Source organism: Lynx rufus, unplaced genomic scaffold (genome assembly GCF_022079265.1).
Source record: "Lynx rufus isolate CCGP_SWC_20201006 ecotype Redwood Valley unplaced genomic scaffold, mLynRuf1.p SCAF_5, whole genome shotgun sequence".
NCBI classification, from domain to species: domain Eukaryota; kingdom Metazoa; phylum Chordata; class Mammalia; order Carnivora; family Felidae; genus Lynx; species Lynx rufus.
Window position 1 is genome coordinate 45,613,893 of NW_025814867.1, and position 23,489 is coordinate 45,637,381.

General features: G+C 41.3%; 1 protein-coding gene across 1 annotated transcript in view; it reads left to right on the forward strand.

Moving 5' to 3' along the window:
- Nucleotides 1-23,489, forward strand: part of MED12L (mediator complex subunit 12L) — a 336,181-nt gene that overhangs the window by 43,834 nt on the left and 268,858 nt on the right. The window contains exon 6 of the mRNA XM_047100061.1: nucleotides 1,446-1,605. Coding sequence (XP_046956017.1) covers nucleotides 1,446-1,605 — 160 coding nt within the window. The remainder of the gene's footprint in view (nucleotides 1-1,445; nucleotides 1,606-23,489) is intronic.

A 23,489-nucleotide genomic window follows, 5' to 3' on the forward strand; every position in this document is an offset into this window, starting at 1 on the left:
GGCTGGCATGGAGAAATCTTTGGAACTGGCAACAAAATGAAAACCATTCCAGTTTTGATACATGTCATTCTTCTACCTTACCCTTCTTTTCTTTTCTTTTTTTTAGAGACAGAGACAGAGTGTGAGTGGGGGAGGGGCACAGAAAGAGGGAGACACAGAATCTAAAGCAGGCTCTAGGCTCCGAGCTGTTAACTCAAGAACCATGAGATCCTGACATGAGCCGAAGTCAGTTGCTTAACTGACTGAGCCACTCAGGCGCCCCTTTACCCTTTTTAAAAAAAAAAAAAAAAAAAAATTTGTTTATTTATTTTGAGAGAGAGAGACTGCACATATTGAGTGAATGAGGGAGGGGCAGAGAGAGAGAGGGAGAGAGAGAATGCCAAGCAGGCTCTGCACTGTCAGCACAGAGCCCACCTCGGGGCTTGCACTGACAAACTGTGAGATTATGACCTGAGCTGATGTTAAGAGTCAGACACTTAAACTGACTGAGCCACCCAGATGCCCCTTTTTTACTTTACCCTTCTAACCACCCTGTGAGGTAGTCAGGGTTAGATTGGTGTCACATTCATAAATGAAGAGCCCGGGAGTGATGAGTTTAACTATACTGGCTGGGGGGCCCGTAATGGAGTACCGTGTTCTCTGTTCACTGTTGTACTCTATATTCATAAGTTGAATAGATTATATATAGATGACTGGGCTGTTCCTAGAACGTGTAGGAGGAATTCTAGAAGAGTGGGTTAACTTCTCAAACATGCAGGTGGTACATTGGGATAGTAATTTGCTAAGTAGTATACCTTCGTGGTCTGGAGGAAATAATAAACTGCCTCTAGTGCCTCCTTTCAGCCGGTGAATTAATTACCCAGCTATTTCTAGTTCAGTGTTCATTAGGGAGATTCACTGATCCATCATTTTAGCCTCTACTTTAAATTTTGGGCCAAAGGCACTTTAGAAGCTTTCTGGAAATTGTTATTGTGAAATGATACAACCAGAAACCTTTTTTAAAAAAAAAATTGTTCTTTGATGAAATGTAGAATGGGGACAGGTTTTCATTTGATCCGTACCTTCCAATTTTGAGATAAACTCCTTGGAGGACTGTCAGGAAATTATTTTCCCTATTTGGTTGATATGATGAGTAGTTTCCTGCATCTGAGACTCTGAAAGTAAAGTTTTTTTTTTTTTTTAAATTAATAAGAAAGCACAACTGATGAAACTGTTGTCAATGTGCTGAACAGAGTTTTGATTCTTTTTTCTTAATGAAAATTGGCTTTTTTGTTTTGTTTTGTTTTGGTTTGGTTTTTAAACAGAATGTACTGTTTGAAAAGCCGTCAAGAATATACTTTGTTAAAGGTAGCAGGCATTTAGTGTCTTTGTTTTGCTTTCCCTTTCTTTAGGTTGGTCTCATGAGGAAAACATGAGAGTTTTATAAATATATTATTTCTTTTTAGGTTCCAATCCTTAGTAAAAAAGAAGATGTTTTTGCATATTTAGCTAAATATTCAGTGCCAATGGTTCGAGCCACGTGGCTGATCAAGATGACGTGTGCCTATTATTCTGCTATTTCTGAAGCTAAAATTAAGAAACGTCAGGCTACTGATCCTAATTTGGGTAAGTGAGAGGTATGCTACATTTTACATTTCATCTTTGATTCTACAAGTAATTGTCTCTATGCTCTGTCCGTGGCCCAGCGAGGTGAGTACTGAGAAGGAAGGTCCATGGGGAGGCTGAAAATCGCTCACAGCACATAGGTGGATCCTTGTTCACCCAGGCCCAGAAAGCATCCTGGTTCCGTCAGCAAATCATGTCACTGTTACCTCCAAAATCTGTCCTGCATCTAGACACTTTTCTCCAGCACAGCTACTGGAACGCTGGTTTGTGCCACCGTCATCCCTTGGCTGGATACAGGGGCAGCCTCCGAACTGGGCTCCCGCCTTTCCTTTCGCTCCTTACACTGCAGTCTCCGCCACACTAATCACCAAGCCTGAATCACATCATATCACGTCCCTACTTATAATTTTGTGATAGTTTCTCACTCCAATTAGGATCAAGATCCAGGTTCTCTCCTGTGGCCACCGAGGCCATCTATACCTTGCTCCCTCTTTCTACGATGTTCTGGCCACATGGTCTTCCTTCTGCCCCTCTGACCTGCCACGCCCCCTTCCTTTCTCAGGGTGAGTGCATTTCCTCTTGCTTGTACTTGGGTTGCTCTTCCCTCTGGTATTCCCACCTCTCCTCCTCTTGGAGCCTTTGGTTCTAGTGCCATTTCCTCAGGACGTTTTCTCTGGCTACCTAGCTAAATAGCGTTCCCCTTTCTCCCCTTCCATCCGATTATGTTCTCAGTTATTCTTGTTTTATTCACAGCATGTCTCACTGTCTGAAATTATCTTTAAAAATTCTGTCTCTCTCATAGCCTCCCCCCGCCACATGCACTGGCCCGTGAATACGGTAGGTATTGTTGAAAGAACTAAAGGTAAACTGTTTGGTCAGTTTTCATTCTTGATGACTAGACAGTGACTCCTGAGGTGGTGCTAAACATGCTTAATAAAATATTTGATTTTGCATTAGAAATGTGCACGGAAAATTACATGTAAAGATGTCCACATAAAGATCAGGTTTACAAATAATTCCTTATGAAATGGAAACATGCGTGTTTTATAAAGGGAGACCCTAGCTACAAAGCTCTGAGGAGCAGGGTCAGGAAGTACAAATGTCCTCAGATGCAGGCAGGATCCTAAATAAGTGTGTGAGGGTGTGAGGTGGTTGGGACTGGTTGGGGGCCCTGGTGAACTAGTCACTGGAGCCCACTCTAAAAGCATGAAAAGTTAAAACAAGACAGAAAACATGGCTAGATTCCATGGCTTCCACCTTTGAGTTCAGGTGTGCTAAAGCCAAGAAGCACAAGTCAGCTGTACTTAAAACAACACCGTATTGTGCGTGTATTTAAATATTCAAGGGAAAAAGAATGGGAGGAAGCAATCCCCAGAGTTAACAGTGATTATCTCTGAGTGTTGTTTTGGTAGCAGTCTTAACTCCATACTTCTAATCGTTTTCATCTTTGACTTACTATTTTTTGGGGGGAAACAAAAGAAATGTCCCTTTTAGAAATTACCGAAGCTATACATTCTCATTACAATATTTGCCAATGGTGCCAAAGTAGAACCAATAAATGTTTAAGTTTCTTTTCTCCCTTCTTCGTATTTTCCTACTTTTTTTTTTTTTTTTTGAGAGAGAGAGAGCGAGCGAGCATGTGTGCGTAATTGAGCAAGAGGCAGAGAGTGAGAATTGGGGCTTATCGGGGTCTTGTGTTTTACCTGAAGCGGGGCTCGAGGTTACCCAATGTGGGATTCCAACTCACTCACGAACTGTGAGATCATGACCTGAGCTGAAGTCAGATGCTTAATGATGTCTGCGTAGCCTGTTTCCTCCCTGTGCTGCGTGTTAGCTCAGATGGCACTTCCTAAGAGAGGCCTTCTCAGATCGCTCCAGCCAAAAGGTCATTTCTCTGTTACTTTGTCATCATCTCCTGCTTTATTTTTCTTCATAACTGTTAATACCACCTCATGTTATATTTTAAATTAATTTATGTATTAAAATTTTTTTTAATGTTTATTTTTGAGAGAGAGAGAGACAGACAATGTGCGAGTGGCGGAGGGGCAGAGAGAGGAGACACAGAATCCGAAGCAGGCTCCAGGCTCTGGGCTGTCAGCCCAGAGCCTGATGCAGGGCACCAAACCCTGAACCAGGAGATCATGACCTGAGCCAAAGCTGGACACTTTAACCAACTGAGCCATCCAGGTGCCCCTAAATTAATTTATTGATTTCTTATGTCCACTCGTTCAGCTATAATGTTTCTCCATGAGAAACTTTGTCTCATTTGTTCAGTACTGAATCTCCTAGAAGAGCACCTGGCATACAGAAGGTGCTCAGTAAGTAAGATAAATAAATGAATTATCAGGCCTAAAGTGTATGTGTGTGTGTGTGTGTGTGTGTGTGTGTGTGTGTGTGTATTTGTTCCAACTCCTAATCCTTGAAACTTGTAGCATCACCAGCTATACTGGAGAGACCATTCCTCCTTTCCTTAGATTCTTTTCATGGCTTTTTGTAACTGGTTCTGTCAGTGGTTTCCTTGATCAGTTTAATCTGATTTTAACACTCATAGAAAGGATAAAGGAATCATGCAGGAATGCATCTGCCCAATGAAATATAAAACAGTTTTAGGACAAATAAAAGTCTGATAGACCGTCATCATTTGCAGAGAATGTGTAGTTAGAGTTTTTAGGGATCTCAGATAGGAATGTATCGCCACAACCATATGATTTCTGCTACCAAATGGAAGGAAGCCTAGTTCCCTTTTGTAGCTAAGAACATCAGAGACTTCATGCATTCATTACTTTAACCATTAATTTCCTTATTAGTGTAAGCAGTTGTTTTTTTTGGATGGGGGGGCAATTATTTTCTACTCCCCCCCCCCCCAGATCTAAAATTTCTATTATTTCCACGACAGATGGTTGATTAGGTTCACTCGCTAGCTGTGTTTTCTCTTTTGTAAGCCACATAACACACGATTCTGGTTTTTGACTCTGTCTATTAAGTATTACAGTTGATGTGTTTTTATGATCATTCATGTGTGTTTATACGTGTAAATGTCAAATCCATGAAGATCAAGTGCCTACTATACCATTTTTCGTGGTAGGATATATAAAAACTTTGACCTAAAAAAATGCTTAAAGCTACAAATGAGAATATTTTAAAAAATGCATGCATTTCAGGAGCTGACCCCTAAACTCTGAGGTCTAGTGTCTCGGAAGGAGCTTTGGGCTTTGCTCATCCCAGATCTGCCACCAAGTGACTGGTTGCTTACAGCAAAATCCTTAGTCTGTCCAGACAACAGTCTTCTCAGCTTGGATCCAGTCTAATCCATGTTGCCTCTAATTTCATGTCTTTTTCATTTTCTCTTAATCCAGAGCAGTTCTTCAGCCTTTCTTTTTCTTGATAGTTTTAGAGAGGATAGACCAGCTATCTTGTAAAATGTCCCTTGATTTTCATTTTTCCAGTTCCTTGTGATTAGATTCAGATTATGTACTCTTGGTAGGAATACCATGGAAGCAATGCCGTGAGCCTCTCAGTACATCATACTACATTGTCCCAGTGCTGGCGGTGATCACTGACTTTGGTCTTTTGGGTAAGGTGGTGCCTCCCAGATTTCTTCACTACATGGTTGCTGTTTTAACCTTTGTAGTTAATAGGTTATTTACTTATTTATTAATGTTTATTTATTTTTGAGAGAGAGAGAGAGTGTATGTGAGCAGAGGAGGGGGAGGGACAGAGAGAGAGAAGGAGACGCAGAATCTGAAACAGGCTCCAGGCTCTGAGCTGTCAGCACAGAGCCCGATGCAGGGCTTGAATCCATGAACCATCAGGTCATGACCTGAGCTGAAGGCAGGCACTTAACCAGCTGAACCACCCAGGCACCCCCCAATAGGTAATTTAACTGTGTAGATACCTAATTCATTTTTCCATGTTCTTGTATGTGTTTTAAAATGCAAATGTTGGGGTGCCTGGGTGGCTCAGTAGGTTAAGCGGCCGACTTCGGCTCAGGTCATGATCTCGCGGTCCGTGAGTTCGAGCCCCGCGTCGGGCTCTGTGCTGACAGCTCAGAGCCTGGAGCCTGTTTCAGATTCTGTGTCTCCCTCTCTCTGACCCTCCCCCATTCGTGCTCTGTCTCTCTCTGTCTCAAAAATAAATAAACGTTAAAAAAAAAAAAAATTAAAATGCGAATGTTCCGTACCATTTTTATTATCTGCAGAGAGCAGATTTCAGTGGTTTCAATGATCTGATCTTAGTTTACCATCACCCCATTACACCTGATATGTCTCACTCTCTGCTTTGTCTTCAGCACTTTCTTCAGCTTCTTTAAGCACATTAGAGAGTGCATTTGGAAGCATTTGGCTGTGTGGACCTAGCCATAATGTAGCAAGTTTCACACTCCAAGCAAGCTCTACAGCCAAGCAACTACACACATATATATGTGTTGAACTGGATTAAATTGCATACACTTCAGAAGATTAACTTGCAGTAATAGGTTCTGTGTTCTGGCTTTGACAGTGAAAAGAATCATTCAGCACATTTGGGGCAAGATTGACTATCAAGTGTCACCTTTTTCTGGCATTGGTTTTATGACTTTTGTTGTCTTGATGATTGTTCTTACAATCTGTAAAGTGTCTTCAGCAGAAATGGCCTTTATTCCTTTGTAATAGAAACATATGTTTTATTTTCAGTTCCCACATTCAGTGTTGGAACAGAGCTATAAAGCACTGCTGTTTGATTTTATTGAAGAGAGTTTTTCCTAAAGTTAAGTGGGCTAACAGCAACAAGGGAGCAGGCCCCATTGTGTAAATTCTTTAAATGTAGCAACACAGAGATTGTCACTATCATTATGCAAAGAGTTACCGATCTAAAATGTGGATTAAATGGGTTGCTGTCCTAGAGAGCTTGCAGCAGGCAAAGACATACCCAGTATGGCGTGTACCTAAAAGTGAGCGGGGCCTTGGGTTTCTGGGTGAGGTTTCACATGCAATTTCTTTCTTTCTTTCTTTTTTTTTTTTATATATTTAAAAATTTTTGTTTTACGTTTCTTTCTTTTTGAGAGGCTCTGATCTGTCGGCACAGAGCCCGATGCGGGGCTCAAAACTCACGAACCGTGAGATCATGACCTGAGCTGAAGTTGGATGTTTAACTGTCTGAGCCACCCACGTGCCCCTCACATGTAATTTCAAGGCAGGTAAAGAACTATTTGACTTGGGCAAATCTTAACATCAGGGCAGAGGTTTTAAAATAGAGGTGAAATTAGGGAAGTTTAGAGGAGGAGATTATAATTTTCAGTCCTTATGAGAGCTAAAAAATAAGATGTTACAGGTGGACAGGATATTTAGAAAATGTTATCACAATAGGTGAGTGTTACAGATTCATGGGAACAAACACCAGACATGATGCAAAGTTGGTTTCAGAAATTTTTTAGGGTTGAATGTTTTGTTTTTAAGATGAGAATGTTTAGTTGTCTTAAGTGTTTGACCTCACTGGAGGGAAGCATTTAAGATGGGCTAGCTAATATTTAAAAATAAGTAAAACCTACAGTTACATAATTAAGGAAAGTCTTGGAACAGATTAGGAAATACTACTTTATAGTAAGTAACGCGAACTTTGTACCTTTATTTGTAGGAATTTTCCCTCTGAGGAGTCCTGTTGTTGCTGAGCCAACTAATTGTAACCGTTGAATTTACTACCTTGTTTGCTCTCACTGTAGTAGTTAGCATCTCTTGAGCAATTATGGAATGTGCCTCGCTGCGGTAAGCAGGAGCACGGCACTTCTTGCAGTCTTAGATCGGGTCAGCTTGTGTCGTGTGCTGTGAAAATGATCTGTTACTTGAGGGAGCTTTTCAGCCTTGGGCATACCTCATCCCTTTGCTGTTGGAACCTGTTGCTGTGTTTCCTGTTGGCTCGTGTGAGAATAGCCTGTCCCTCACCACATCTACCAGGATTACTGTGGTGTGCTGTGATACCACATTCCCTACTTGCTAGGTTCTGTTCTGTGGGTTTTCTGATGTATTCAGATGATCTGTGAGAGACAGAGTTTATTCCCATTTCTCAGATGAGGATACGGATGTGTAGACGGGTGCACAAAGCCCCTCAGCGTGCTGTGTCCACACTGGGTTCTGACGCTTGGGCTGGACACTGCTGGTCAGTGGGGTCAGGGAGAGTGTAGTTGCTGCTCTGGAGGTGTTCACACTTGGGGGTAGGGCATATATCCAAACAATCCAAGTATCAGAAAAGGAAGGAAGCGCTCACAGTGAAATGAGTAAAATGTGCAGGGAGTCCCAAGGAATTTGGAAAGCTCAGGGAGATCCACAGGAGAAGTGAAGTTTGAAAGAGGAGGTATTTCGACAGAATTGGGGGGATGTTGTGCAGGGAAGGCCACTTCTGGCAGAAGGATGGCGTCTGCAGAGAAAGAGGGTCATCAAATAGTTGGACTTGAGCAACTGCTGGGATTTTTTTTTCATCTCGTGTGTTAGTTGCCAGCGGGGTGGTGATAAAAGGCTGTGAGGAGCCTTGTGTGCTAAGGGTCTGTGAGTACTCTATGGGGGATGGTGGGCGGCCAGGGGAGGGCTTCTGGGTACTATTGTTGTTAGAACACTCTCCCTAAGTTTCTTGTCTGTAACATGGGGATAGTTATAATTGGCAGTACCTTTTAGGGATGAAACGAGTCAGTGCTTCTAAAGAGTTGAGAACAGTTGCTGGCACATAGTAAATGGCCACGCAAGTGTCCACTATTGCTAGTTGCTACAGTTGCTAGCCAGCACTTATTCCATCATGACTAGCTGGTATTTATTATCTTGTGCTGGGAAGTTCACAGACACTATAGGCAGTCATAACCAGCTTGCATTGTAGGTTCTGTTTTCCCATTTTGCAAAGGAGGGACCTGAGCATCAGAAGTTATGTCACTTGCTGGCACAGAGGGAGCTGGACTCACTAGGGGTTTGCTCTTTCCTCCCTGCTGTGACATGGTGGTTGCTAGGGGGAAGTCCGCGTTGTGGGCCCCGTGAAGACAAGATGCATCTCTGGGCAGGCAGGTGCTGGCAGGGAACAGGCTGTGGGGTTTCAGGGCTGTGAGCAGCATCTGAGGAGTCAGAACCCTTAATCTCATGGGCACCATGGGGTCCAGGCAGAGCATAGCAAAGTCCAGCGTGCTGTGGAAACTCGAGAAAGATGAAATTGTTTGCAGGATGAACAGCTCTAATACCGACTAAGAATTGTTGGGTGTTCAGTATGGTGAAAAGTGACAAGATGTATCATGGACCTCAAGCCTTTTTGGGGGTGGGGGGGAACAGAGAGATTAGAAGAAGCTTAAAATGCATGCTTCGTGGTTAAACTCCCCAGGGAGCTGCTCTGTTTACCTCCGGTTGTTTCCTCTGTACCCCTGAGGTTTTGCTGGGTTGGGCATCTGTACTGGATGAGAGACTTTTCCTGGTTGACTATACTCTTGGAACCACTATTCTTATCGCCCCAAAATACAGCGAAGGAATAGCTACCCTTCTTGCACAGTGGTTAATTAATTTGTGACATATTCACTGAGCCATTTGGACTGCAGAAATAAACCCTGCTAAACACATAATTGACAGTCTGGTTTCTTATCTAAGCCAACCAGCTTACTTTCAGTTCGGATACTTGAAGACATTCCAATACTAACTTTTTTGATTCTAGGGACAAGCTCTTAGTTTCACGTCAAGATTGCCACTGCATTTTCAGTGTCCTCGTATCTCATTGTCATAAAAGAGATCTCTGCTTTCATTACTTTGGGAATAACTCTGAAGATTGGACAGAAGTGCTTGTATAACTGTATTTAAATTCATGCTGTACTTAGGCCTGAAAATAGGTTTTAATTGGTGGCGTAGCTCTTGGCTACCTGGATAAAAAAATTCTGCAATAGAGGCATTGGGGTAAGACTTTGGCACCTGTAACTCTCCTGTTCCCCAACAATCTTTTATCTAAAAGTTTTAGCATCTGTTGGTGAACCAGGCACCAAGTCATTATTTCATTAGGAATGGCTAGATGTTGGCATTCTTCTGTGAAAACAAGCTTTCTCTTACCAACTGTGATAAATTGTAATTCTTTATAAAAAAGACAGTAAATACTAAAGTCCTTTCCTTTGATTATCAGTTTTTCTGAGTAGAATTGCTCTAATGACATGTTTAGTGGTGGTAAATGTGTTTCTTTCTTTCTTTTTCCTATTTAAAAAAGTTATCTTTGGTCATTGTGATGGGCTCATGGATTTCTATTCACCAGTATTTTACAACCAGTTACACTCTTCCTCATTTTAGTGTTCAGATTGTCCAAAAGTTGGCCAGCAGAAGATGTTTCAAGCTCTTTTGTATCCTTTCTGACATGACACCTTTTTGTCTCAGAGCACTTTTTTGCTTTTTGGCACAGAAAGTGTCTCAGGCTCGTCTTGTACTTTTCCTGCCTCAGGTCTGTAGTCAGTCATTTCTCAAAGGAATCCTACTTCTTTCTAGTGGGAACAGTATTTAGAAAGCAAGACCCCAATGCTGACGGTGCTCACTGCTACTAGGTTGTATGGCATCTAGGCTTAGTCAGTGGGTGGATGGAGACCTGCCTCCATGCGTGTGTTGTGTGTACTTACTAGAGTTTCTATTCTCATTTCCAGTTTATCTTTAACATTTTCATTTAACATTAAGTATTTTTCTTTATTCTTCATTTTATGTTTACTTTAAAAAGTTCTAATCAAATTTAATATGCTGCAGTGTAACTCTGCATTACTCATCATTGCTCTATGGAAACATTTTCCAAAGTAAAATGTTACCGTCCTTTTCAAGGTAGAATGCAGGTAGGTGATAGTGGTGGTCGTGATGGTGTGTGTGTGATCATTAAATTTTTGATGAAATCAAAGGTAATATCTGCCCATGATTCCTTTTGAATTTCTTAGCAAAATGCACCAAAAGGACTTCTATTTTACTCGAATAAGGCGGGGGAGGAGGGGTCTTAAAAAGGTTTAAGTTTTTATACACTGAGGTAGATGCTGTGGAGAATTTTAACCAAGTGCCTGCCTGTAAGGGGCTGTCATTTTTGGTGGAGAGAAAATGGCTTTCTCAAACAGAGCAATCGGCAGTTCATAATTACCTGTAATCATAGAGGAAATGATGGGAGATGAAAAATTAGGGAAGGCTTTCTGAAGGAGTGAAATATGAGCTGGGCCTTAAGGAAGTCTAGTCTTCTAAGTAAAAATTAGGAAAGTTTTGTTTTGTTTTAGTTTTTTATTGTATCTTGAAAAGTATTTCTTGGTCTTAGATAATTATCTCCCTTCCTGGCAAGCTGGGAGCCAATGAGTTAGGTTTAGAGTTCTGGGTACTGTATTTGCTTGGTCTTTACCGCTGTCATTTCTTCCGGTTTGCTGTTTTGGGGGAATTACCTAGTCTTGAATTTATTGTTAGAACCTTTGGATGGCAATGGGTTCCTGTTTTCTAGTCAGTTTTATTGTTGACTCCTGCTTGAAATGATTAATCGTCTTGTGTGATAAAATGCTAATCAGAATCCCAATCTAATTAATAGTGTAGTTTTTTGCTCTCCATGGCTATTGGTACATGCGTGCACATTTACACTTGGAATGTATTATACAACAAAAGTATTTGTTACAAGTTTTTGTAGTTTACAGACTGATATTCTGTTTTTTCATTTGGGGCACTCCTCACAAAATCCTTCTCAGGTAGCCGGTATCTCCAATTTACAAATTATGGTAAGAAAATCCAGGGAAAGTGGGAAAACCGGGAATTCCATCCTGGTCTTGTTTGCTTTACAGAATTTCCAAGCTGGTCACACCAACTGAAGGATGAGTGTGGAGCTAGAGTGAGGGTGGTGTGGGGTGAGCTGTGAGGTGAGCCTTGTGAAGAAGGCTCGGTGTTCAATGAGTTTTTATTTGTTGTGCATCTTGCAGATCCATTGCTTCAAGTGTAATGAATTTCAAGAAAAAAAAAAACACCCCAAAACGGCTTCTTGTGTGAGATGAAAACAAATTTTTTAATAGCTAATATATATCCATTGTATAAAACACAGTATTCAAAGAGGGTGGTGAAGTCTCACTGTACTGTTGATCCGTACATGGTCTCCCAGACCCCTCTTCACATGCTTCAGAAGGAATTGTTACCAGTCTGGTTGCTTGTATATCTTCTGAGATGTGTTTGCATGTATATCTTTAATGTATGTTCTTAAGAACATTGGTGCTTGTTCCATACTGAGCATATAGTGGCCCTGTTCTTTTAAAGGGCCCCAGGCTACTAACTTTTTAATAACTTAGGAAAGCTGTTTGTGTTTTGCAATCTGCCCTGGAATGTTAATTCCATGATGAATAGAGAGGTTTTTTTTTTTTTTAAAGACATACTTTGTTTCAGAGTCCTTTTCAGATGAAGTATATATTAATCTTTCAAATGAAATTCCTGCAATGAAGTGGCTCTAAAGTTCATTTCAACTTGCCATTATTTTGGAGTCAGGGGTACCTAGAATATATTGACAGGATAGAAAACACATTAAGGGTCAAATTACCAGTTGGAGTGTCTTTGTGAGAGTGGCACAGCTAAAGTGAATAGATTTAGCTAGCTATTAATTAATTACATAATTTATTGTCAAGTTAGCTAACATACAGTGTATACAGTGTGCTCTTGGCTTTAGGAGTAGATTCCTGTGATTCATCACTTACATACAACACCCAGTGCTCATCCCAAGTGCCATTCTCAATGTCCATCACCCATTTTCCCCACACCCCCTCACTTCACCCCATCAACCCTCAGTTCTCTATATGTAAGAGTCCCTTATGGTTTGCCTCCCACTCGGTTTGTAACTTTTTTTTTTTCTTTCCCTTTCCTTCATGGTTTTCTGTTAAGTTTCTCAACTTCCACATTTGAGTGAGAACATATGATCTCTCTTTCTCTGACTGACTTATTTCATTTAGCATAATATCCTCCAGTTCTATCCATATTGTCACATATGGCAAGATTTCATTCTTTTTCATTGCCCAGTAATAGTCCATTGTATATATACCACGTCTTCTTTATCCGTTCATCAGTTGATGGACATTTGAGCTCTTTCCATAATTTGGCTATTGTTGAAAGCACTGCCCTAAACATGGGGGTACATGTGCCCCTATGAATCAGCACTTCTGCATCCTTTGGATAAATTCCTAGTAGTGCTATTGCTGGGTCGTATGGTAGTTCTATTTTTAGTTTCTTGAGGAACCTCCATACTGTTCTCCACACTGCACCAGTTTGCATTGCCACCAACAGTGCAAGAGGGCTCCCCTTTCTCCCCATCCTTGCCAACATTTGTTGTTTTTGAGTTGTTAATTTTTGGACAAAAGTGAATAGATTTAATTAAATGAATACGTCATGCATCATTCTTGGGCTCCAGGAAAAAAAACAAAAGGCCAGGTGAGTTCTGGAGGAGAGGATAATGGGGATGGGTCTGCTTCTGCTTGGTCTGTACAGTGTGTAAGCAATTTGTGTTTTAGGGCTTTTTAGTCTAGAGTTGCTTTACATAGGTTTTGGCAATATGATGTCTATAGTATTTTTTTAAAATGTTTATTTTTGAGAGAGAGAGAGAGACCGCGAGCACAAGTTGGGGAGGGGCATAGACAGAGGGAGACACAGAATCTGAAGCAGGCTACAGGCTCTGAGCTGTCAGCACAGAGCCTGATGTGGGGCTGAAACCTGTGAACCGTGAGATCATGACCTGAGCCAGAGTTGGACGCTTAACTGACAGAGCCACCCAGGTGCCCCAATGTTTGTAGTCTTTGTATTCGTGTTCTAATGAAAGACTCTTAACCTACCTAAGGCTTGTTCAGAAGTATGAACTTCACAGCAATTGCATTTAAGTCTTAAGTAGTAAACACAGTGCTTCTACTGTTGAGACTTGACTCAAATCAAGCTCATTATGAAATTAAATTCCAATGTAAAGTGTAAAGTGAAAATGTAGTTAATGTGGCTCTGTCAATGATCAGGGCTTTCAACCACTTCCTCAGTAGCAGAAACTGAGAGAGGAGTGAAGATAATGAAATGTCCAGTGTAATAATTTAAGTAGTTCACATGTCTCCATGGGGCTGGCAGCAAATGTCTTTCTCCAGGCCTGTTCCTCCCTTTCTCCTTCCACCCAAGTCCTCAGGGGAGGCTTCTGTGTATATCTGAGGTTTCAGTGGTGCACAGAGGTATGTTGTGCACACAGGGAAGCACAGCTGTGGTTTCCTTACCAAGTCTATTGTCGAGCTGTAGCTTTCCTCTCCTAGGGCAATAAAACTTGAGGCTTAGTCTCAGATTTGGAGGACTGTGGGGACCTGTCCTAAGGGGTTAATTAAATGCACCAGTTTAATATTTGTGAAAATAGTGTGCCTGTTATTCCTTGACAGGAATATCTCAGCGTGGCCAAGGTCGCCGCTCACTCAGGTATACACAGATATCTGAAAAACTTTGAGAAATGCACCATATGATAATTATAGTATTAATTTCAGAGAGCCATCTCACGTTCCTGAGAAGGAGCAGAGTCTGTTCTGGCAGATGTGGAGTATGAGCCCGTCTGTTAGGAGGAAACCCCTGAAGCTGTACTTCTGCCGAGAAGTTGGGGGTGTGATTGATGGGGTGAAGAAGAAAGTCTTGTTCTGGGGGCTAAAATTGGATTCTGTGGTTGCCAAGAGCCTTGGCTTCAGTTGCTTGTATGGGGCTGATAGGGAAAAAGGACTTTTGGAAAAAAATTCCTAAATGCAACAGTTAACATTGCATACATCAGAATGGAAACAAAAACTGGGAGACCTGATAGCCTAGAGTGCCAAACCAAGAGAAGTGTCAAAGTCTCTTCTCCTCAGGTGTGAGATACTCCACAGCACCTAGGATGCAGAAAGGCACAGTTAGGAGTTTACTTGCTTCCTAGGAATGCAACTCTTTTGCTCCTACCAGCCCTCCCCTGTCAGCCCCACTTCCTCCTTTCCCTGCCCAAGACCTTGCCATCCATTTCCTTCATTGGCCAGTCTGGTCTCTTTTTACCCTGAAATCCTTAAACATTAACGGTCTGCCACACAACTGTCCAGTTATTTATATTTTGCCTTGTAATGGTCCTTATCTTGTTTGGAGTATTGTCCCTCCTTCCTATATTTACATCATTCACTCCTTGGGTAAGATGCCCTTTGCTCATAACGGTTGGTCGAATCATCTCTCCCTCAAGCCTTCCTTCCCTTGAACTTCAGAGAGTAGGAAACTTCTCTCTGTTTTCCTTAGCTCGCTTCCATCCTGGTAGACACCCAGACAGACTTTTCCACAGTAGCCAGGTCTCCTTACCTGTCTTCTTTGCCTCATCCACTGAGCTACTTTCACCTATGGTGACTTCCTATGTGTGGGCTCCCGCCTGCCAGGCCTGTAAATCATGGGTGTTTGCTTTCTTCTGGGCATGCCCCAGAGTTGTAAGCAGGTTTTATCTCTTAATTCTGGAAATAGCCCTGTGGGCTAAGTACACTTAACTCTGTGTTGTAGACAAGTAACGAGGCACCCGCAGTCTGAGTGACTTACCCAAGATCTCAGAGCTGGCAAGTGATTGGAGCTGAGACAGGAACCATGTCTTCTGACTTGAGAGCCTGTGCTCTTGACCAACCACTATCAAGCAAGTTAACATATGCTGGGGGCCTAGGTGGGGCTGGATGCCAACTAATATTCTGACTGTGCAGAATAAACCTATCTGCCCCTGGACTATGTCTGCTGGGTACTTCTATCGTCATAATCACTTTCTTTGAGGCATTGAAATGACACATGATAACGGCCCCCATACCTGTGTCTTTTTGCACTGACTCTTTTTCTGAGTGTCAGACCTGTGTGTCCACCTGCCTCGGACATGTTTCCCCATGAGTATCTCCGGGACCACAAATTCAGGTGTTGAACGCAAAACTGAGAAACCTTGGTAAGGTCAGTGGATTGTGTCAATGCCACTATCCTGGTTGTGATACTTTAATGTAGTTTTGTAAGATGTTAGCTTTTGGGGAAGGTAGGTGAAAGGTACGTCGGATCTCTGCTCAGTATTTGTTACAACTGCACAGAGTTTAATTAAAACAAAAAGTGAATAAAAACAAACAGAATGAACTCAGCCCTTTCACCCCTCCCCCTGCTCCCTGTCTCCACTCCACATCTCCGGCAGTGGCTCCAGGATCTGCTCAGCCACCCCACTGAGAAATCAGGAAGATGCCCTGCTCCTCTCTTTCCTTCTTTCCAGTATCAGGTTGGTTACCATGTCACCTGCCTCTTTTTCGTTCCCTCCTTGGTCACCTCCCCAATGGACTTGATAGTCTCCTTTCACTTTCTCTCCCCTACAACTATCTGAGAAGGTCTTAATTTACATATCCGATCCTACCATTCTTTTGCTTAAAATCCTTCAGTGGCTTTTAATCATTTGTGATGAAAGACCAAATTCCTTAGGTCATCACTACCAGGGTCAGAGTCATCTGGGCTGCTGGTTATTAATGCAGAGTTCTGGACCCCACTCCAGACTTCTGAGGTTGAAATCTCTGGAGTCAGAGCTAAATCTGTGTGTTTAACCAGCGCCCTCTGGTGACCATTTCATGCACTAGCGTTTGAAGACCTCTGGCCTGGGTCACCTATCTGGTCTCAAAGGCGCTTTCTGTCCTTCTGCCTTTCTGTTTTCTGCATTGCCTGGGACATTGCACAGGGCTGTTTATGTCTGTGGAACTCCTTTGTACTTACTGTCCCTCAAGACTTGACTACAATGTCCACTTGCTTCCTCTCCTGGGTCACGTGACGTGTCAGAGCACTTAACCTCACTGCTGTCAAGATCTGTGTCCCTATGTGTTTGCCTAGTTTGAGGTTGAATTGCCCCAATTAGGGGCTGCTTTATCTTCAACCCCCTGTAGTCTCAGAGCCCAGGACAGTTTCTGGCCCATAGTAGGCACTTAATGTTTGCTGCTTATAATACCCATAATTTTTATTTTATTTTGAGTAGCCACCTTGATCTTTTAATTAACAGTACTTCATATTGTTGCTCAGTAAATAAAACCAGAGAGAAATAGCCAGTTAAAAAATAACATAGGAAAATTACTCATCCAGACAAAAACAGATACTGGCTATTTGCCATTAAACACCTGTGTTCTACAGGTAATTCTGTATTAGTGGAAAACTTTTTTAAAACATGAAAAAAATGTCATACTCTATTATCACAGCCTTCCTACTGTCTCCCTCCACTGCCATTTACACCCCCCCCCCCCCCGCCCTTTTCAGCTTTCCAGCCAGAGGGCCTGATTTCAGTGACTGACCATTCAGCAAAACACAGCATTCCAGCCATTGGGCTGACGCTGTCGGTCTCCGGGCACACTGAGACAGCACTTTTCATCTGGACTATTCTTTATCCAGCCTGCCAATCAGCATGCTGATTTCCCCCTTTCATTTCCCAAGTGAATAGTGGCTGAATAGGGAATTTCAGGTTTTTCTGTGAATCATTTTATAGGATACAACTGATTAACTTTTTTAAGCCTTTTATTATGGAAATTTCACACATGTACAGATACCGAAGAATAAAGTCCCTATTACAGTTCACCCAGGTTTAAGCATTGACCCACGGACACCCTTGTTTTTGCCCCTCTCCTCCCCACTGCCCACCCCCTCAAAGTCCTGTATCATCTTGCAGTGGATTACTTTTTACCAGTATGGGATAGTCTTTTACTTCATGCAATGCAGATGATTTCTTACTGATAGTAACGTATTTCAAGAAAACATTTAATAAAATTATATAGCAGCTATATTGAGATATTAACAAACTTTGCAGTTCATGTAAAGTATACTTTAGTGGTTTCAAACCTCATGTTGGGTGTAGAGATGACTTAAAAATCTTAAAAATTTTTTTGAGTATATTTGGTATCCAGTGTTACATTAGATTCAGGTATACGACATAGAGATTCAACATTTCTATATGTTATGCTGTGCTTACAAATGTAGCTACCATCCATCACCATAAAATGCCGTGATAATACCACCGACTATGATACCTATACTGCACCTTTTATTCCCATGACTCATTCATTCCATAGTTGGAAGACTGTGTCTTCTACTCCCCTTCTCCCATTTTGCACATCCCCTGACCCCTGTCCCCTTTGGCAACCATTAGTTTGTTCTCTGTATGTATAGATCTGATTTTGCTTTTTGTTTGTTCATTCATTTGTTATTTTAGATTCTACAAACGTGTGAAATCCTAAGGTGTTCGTCTCAGTCTTACTTCACTTAGCATAATACCCTCTAAGTCCATCCATGTTGCAGATGGCAAGACCTCATCCTTTTTTACAGCTGCGTAATATCCGATTTGTGTATGTGTTGTGTGTGTACACACACACACACACACAGCATACACACACACACAGCACATGTTTATCCATTCATCTGTTGATGGACACACGGTTGCTTCCATAATTTGTCTATTATGAATAATATTTCAGTAAGCATAGAGGTGCATATATCTTTTTGAATTACTGTTTTTGTATTCTTTGGGTAAATACCCAGTAGTAGAATTACGGATCATATGGTAATTCTGTTTTTAATTTTTTGAGGAATGTCCAACAGGGCACATCTTTGCCAATACTTCTTCGTTGGGCTTTTGATTCTTGCCATTCTGACAGATGTGAGGTGGTGTCTCATTGTGGTTTTGATTTGCATTTCCCTGATGATCAGTGATGAGCGTCTTTTCATGTGTCTGTTGGCCTTCTGTATGTCTTCTTTGGAAAAATGTCTATTTAGATTCTCTGCCCATTTTAAAATCAGATTGTTATTTCGATGGTGTTGAAGTTCTCTACATCTTTTGCATGTGAACCACTTTATTAGGTATGTCAGTTGCAGATCTCTTCCCCTATTCAGTAGGTTGTCTTTTTGTTTTGGTGATGGTTTCCTTGTTGCATACAAGTTTTTGGTGAAGTCCGAGTAGTTTAATTTTTTTGCTTTTGTTTCCCTTGCCTGAAGAGACCTATCTAGAAAAATGTTGCTACAGCTGATGTCAAAGAGATTATTACCTATGTTCTCTTCTAAGAGTTTTATGTCTCACATTTAGGTCATTAATCCCTTTTGAGTTGATTTCTGTGTGTAGTATTACAAAGTGGTCCAGCTTTATTCTTTAACACGCAGCTGTCCAGTTTTACCAGAACTATTTATTGAAGTGATTTCTTTCCTCATTGCATATTCTTGCCATGGCCACATTTTAGGACATTTTTGTTGCCCTTGAAAGAAATCATGTACTCTTTAGCCATCACTTCTCATTTGCCCTCCCTCCCCATCTACACTAGGCAATCTAATTAGCCCCTCTAGATTGGCCTATTCTTAACATTTCATATAAATGGAATCCTACAATATGTGGTCCTTTGAAACTGCCTACTTCCAGTTAGCATAATGTTTTCAAGGTTCATCCATGTTGTAGTATGTGTCAGTAGTTCATTTCATGCCTTCTCAGGGCTGAATGGTATTTGTATGCATATAACACATTTATCCTTTCACCAGTTAATGGACATTTGGGTGGCTTTCACTTTTTGGTTATTGTGAATCATGCCACTACAAACATTTCTTGATGAATCTTGGTGTGGACGTGTGCTTTCATTTCTTCTGGGAATATAGTTGTGGAATTGATGGGTTTTATGGGCAACTCCACTTTTAACTTTTTGAGGAAATGCCAAACTGTTTTGCATTTTACATGCCTACCAGCAAGGCATGAGGATTCTAAATTGTACACATCCTCACCACCACTTGATGTTATGTGTCTTTTTATCACTGCCCCAGTGGTATATCATTGTGGATTTGAATAACATTTTCCTGGTAGCTAATGATGTTGAGCATCTTCTCATCTGCTTATTGGCCATTTGTTTATCTTCTTGGAGAATGTCTATTCAGATCATTTGCCAATTTAAAAAAAAATGGGTGATTTATCTTGTTATCATCAAGTTGTTATAGTTCATTATAGGCTCTGGATCCAGGTCTCTTATCAGATAGGTGACTTGCAAATATTTTTCTACCAATTTGTAGGTTGTCTTTTCACTTGATTGATGGTATCCTTTGATCAAGAAAGCCTTTTAACAATAGAAAATATGAGAAAAACTGATAGAAAATCTTTCAGTCATTCTTACTGAGTATTTAGAAGTGGAATGTGTTGTGTCTTACATGTATGAAGTTTTTTTTTTTTTTTTCCCTCAATCAATATGCACCAAAGTCAGGCTGATTAAACCCTCAACATCCTACACTTTTGAGAAGCAGGCTGTTCCCTTTGTGGAGAAGCAAGGACTTTTGTTTTAGTGGTGTAGCCATAGGAAGAATTTTCTAGGATAGGAGTTTCTCCTTCAAGGAAACTGTCATCTTTGACTTAAGTTTTAGATCAAGTGGATCACCTTAAAAATGTGCACCTTAGTCTCTGGGACTGGTTGAAGTTTTAAATAATCTCTGTTGGATTTATTTTCCAGAGTGAGTTCCCACTGGCTTTGATATCAGAGGAAAGAATTTGGCCAGGAAAATGAGCCTCACATAATTAAAGGACGCACATATGTATTTACCGGAAGTTTATTAAAGAGAAAGAAACTTCAGTATTTGGTTGGGCCTTTTGCAGTACATTGACTAGCAGGTGCTTCTAGATGTGTTGGCTGTAACAAAGACAGAGCATACTAGACAGGGAATTTGACATTTCCTAAATGGTGTTGAAAGGTAGGTATGCAGTGATGAGTTTAAACTAAAAAGCAGAGGGGCATCTGGGTGGCTCAGTCAGTTGAGCATCTGACTTTTGATTTCAGCTCAGGTCATGATCCCAGGGTTGTGGGATTGAGCCCTGCATTGGGCTCTGTGTTTAGCATAGAGTCTGCTTAAGATTCTCTCTGTCCCTCTGCCCCTCTCCCCCTGCTTGAATGTTCTCTCTCTAAAGAAAAAAACAAACAAACAACAACAACAAAAAAAAAAAAACAAAAACAAAGAAAAACCCTAAAAAGCAAAGATGTTTGTAGGAAGATTTGGGAGGCAGAATAATTGGGGAGTGACTTAATTTAGTATTTACTTTGGGCATCACCTTATAGTGTATTGATTCACATTAGTACTCTGATGTTGAGTATATAAGACATAGTTTTATGGAGATGAAAGAGATAGAGGATGAAAGAACAGAAATTCTGATCTATCAGAGAACAGAGAGAGCCCCGTTACATGGTGGCTTGGTGTCCAGAGACTAGAGAAGGCTTCATATTCAATGTCACGTTTGAATTGGGTCCAGAAAAATTACCACAAGTGAACACAGGTGAGTAAAGGAGGTATTGTAGGTAAAGAGCATCATGGGCATGAGAGTCAGAAAGCAACTTCAGGTACTTACTGATAGGTAGCAATTGAAATGATTTTAAGTTCCAGGTAAGGAGTTTGGCCTTAATTCATTAAGGATTGCTGATCCATTGAAGGTTTTGGAACCATGAAACTCATTGTTTGATTTTATAGATCCTTATCCAGAGCATTATGTTAGGCTTGGCAGCTCACCTGTGGCAGTGGCAGGGTCTAACATCAGTGACAACAGGTGCTATCCTCTGACAGTCAAGATCTAACCCTTAGTCTCCTTTCAGGAAACTTTTCATCCCAATAATAGTGATGATAGCTACAACATATTGATCTATTTCTGCATTGTATGCACCATGCTAAGTAACTCATCCTTACGGTAACTCTCGTGTGTGTGTGTGTGTGTGTGTGTGTATTTTATTGATTCCTACTGCAGAGGAGGAAATCGAGACTTAGCAGGAGTTAGATACCTTGTTTCACATCACACAGGCAAGTAGCAGAATTAGAATTTGGACCCAAGGCCATCCTGTTCCAAAGTTCATTTTAGCAAAACCACTAAACGCAGCCCTCTATTGCTTCTCAACTAATGTTTTGCTGCCAGGATACCTTCCCCTTGAGCCTTGCTGCATTTGGCATGCTTTGTGTTTGCCCCCAGGGTAGATTCCTCCTCTGTCAGGCTCCCAGTTTTCTTATTAATACTGCAGGTATTCCAGGCCAAGGAGGATCATCTTTAACGGAACTTGGCGCATGTCTGTTATGACCTTTATGTGTTTGTCGATTTACATGTTTTCATGTACTACAGTGGGGCATCTCACACCTGTTGGTGTACTTCTGGCTTAGCTGTGTGACCTTGCATAAGCCTGCTGTGCCGGATCTATAAAATGCTAGGGTGAGCTGTATGACCTCCGAAACCCCTTCTGTCTTGGGGATTAGGCATTAACAAAGAGGCAATAAGTGGCTGTGGGATTCATGGAGGCTCCGGGGAGTGTTGTCAAAGGGACCAGTCATTCTTTTCAGTCCTGATTCCTGGTGCCACTCACTCTCAATGTGAATTATGTGGACACACTTTCTGATAATCCGGCTTCACGGACCTGGAGTTCTGCTTGACATCAGTGAACTGCAAATGTGGCCGTATCCTTGGGGCTGCTTGAATTTAGAGCTGCTTGCTCCACATTCAGAGTGGTCTCCTTGGTCACTTTCTGCGCCTTTTGCACCTTTGAACACCGCATATCCTACCCCCACCCCCACCCCCCGCCCATCTTCCCTGTGACTTTTATCCATTCCTATTATTTTTGTATCACCTGATAAAAAACAGCTCCTTCCTCCAGCCAGTTAAGTCTAGATCTGGCAGGAGGAACCGAAGGCACTGGAATTTGGTCGAAGTTCCCCCTGGGACTGAATTCACACCCAGGGCTGAGAACCACTGCCTGCCTTGCCACTGCGGCCCCCATCCCCCAGCCCTGCTCGGTTTTCATTATTTGTCCTAACTAAGCATGAGGGATGTCAGTGGATCCTAATAATTTCATGGTGTTGGAAGACTGGGGGCCATTTGTTATTTTCTGTTTTCAGTTTTTAATAAACATTTTGTGTGCATCCTAATTTTTATACTAATCCTCTGTAGACTCTTATGTCCCAGACCTCTGAATCTATCTGATTGATGTGATAACTTACTGCCAGTTAAATATAGTTAGTGTTAAAAAAACACTACTCAAGAGACCTACATTTGCATACCATTTGAATCCCACAAGGAGTTCAGATTGTGGAATGTCCTATTCAGCATAATTTTTAAAAGAAATGCATGTTTGTATAAACATTCCAGCATAGGGACGCCTGGGTGGCTCAGTTGGTTAAGGTTAAGCATCTAACTTCAGCTTGGGTCATGATCTCACAGTTCATGAGTTTGAGCCCTGTGTCAGGCTCTGTGCTGACAGCTCAGAGCCTGGAGCCTGCTTTAGATTCTGGGTCTCCCTCTCTCTCTGCCCCTCCCCCTCTCATGCTCTGTCTCTTCAAAAATAAACAAACATTAAAGATTTATTTTAATAAAAATAAAATTTAAAAAATCCCAGCACATATAAAGGAAAAATGACTGAAAAGATACATATTAGAATATTTAATTATGAGTGATGGGATTACAGATGTTTTTTTTTTCATCTCTGCATTACACATTTTTCTGTAGTGAACACATATTTCTTATGTATTTAACAATCTTGAAAAGAAAATATACCCTGGACGAAGTAGGTGGTGTGTGAATATGTGTGTTATTTTTAGCTCTTGAGGCTAAAATATTCTGTGGGGGTATTGAGGATGGTACCATGCTGAGAGAGTTAATAGCAAGGCTTGGCACACAAAAGCTAGGATTTGGATCCCTGTTATTTTTGTTTTTGCTTATTATAGCCAAGCTAAACTTATCTCATCTGATGGTGGGCATTTTGTTTTGTCAAACGAGTGTCATGAGACTATTAGTTCATAATGGGGGCATCTGATGATGATGCTGATAATGTATTGTTATGTCTTTAATGCTGATAGATGAATATTAGTATGTTATTGGTGGTGCTTTCTAAAATACTGTTACACTAGGGACAGAATGTTGACCTAGTATCTGTTCATCTTTTTGCATTGGCT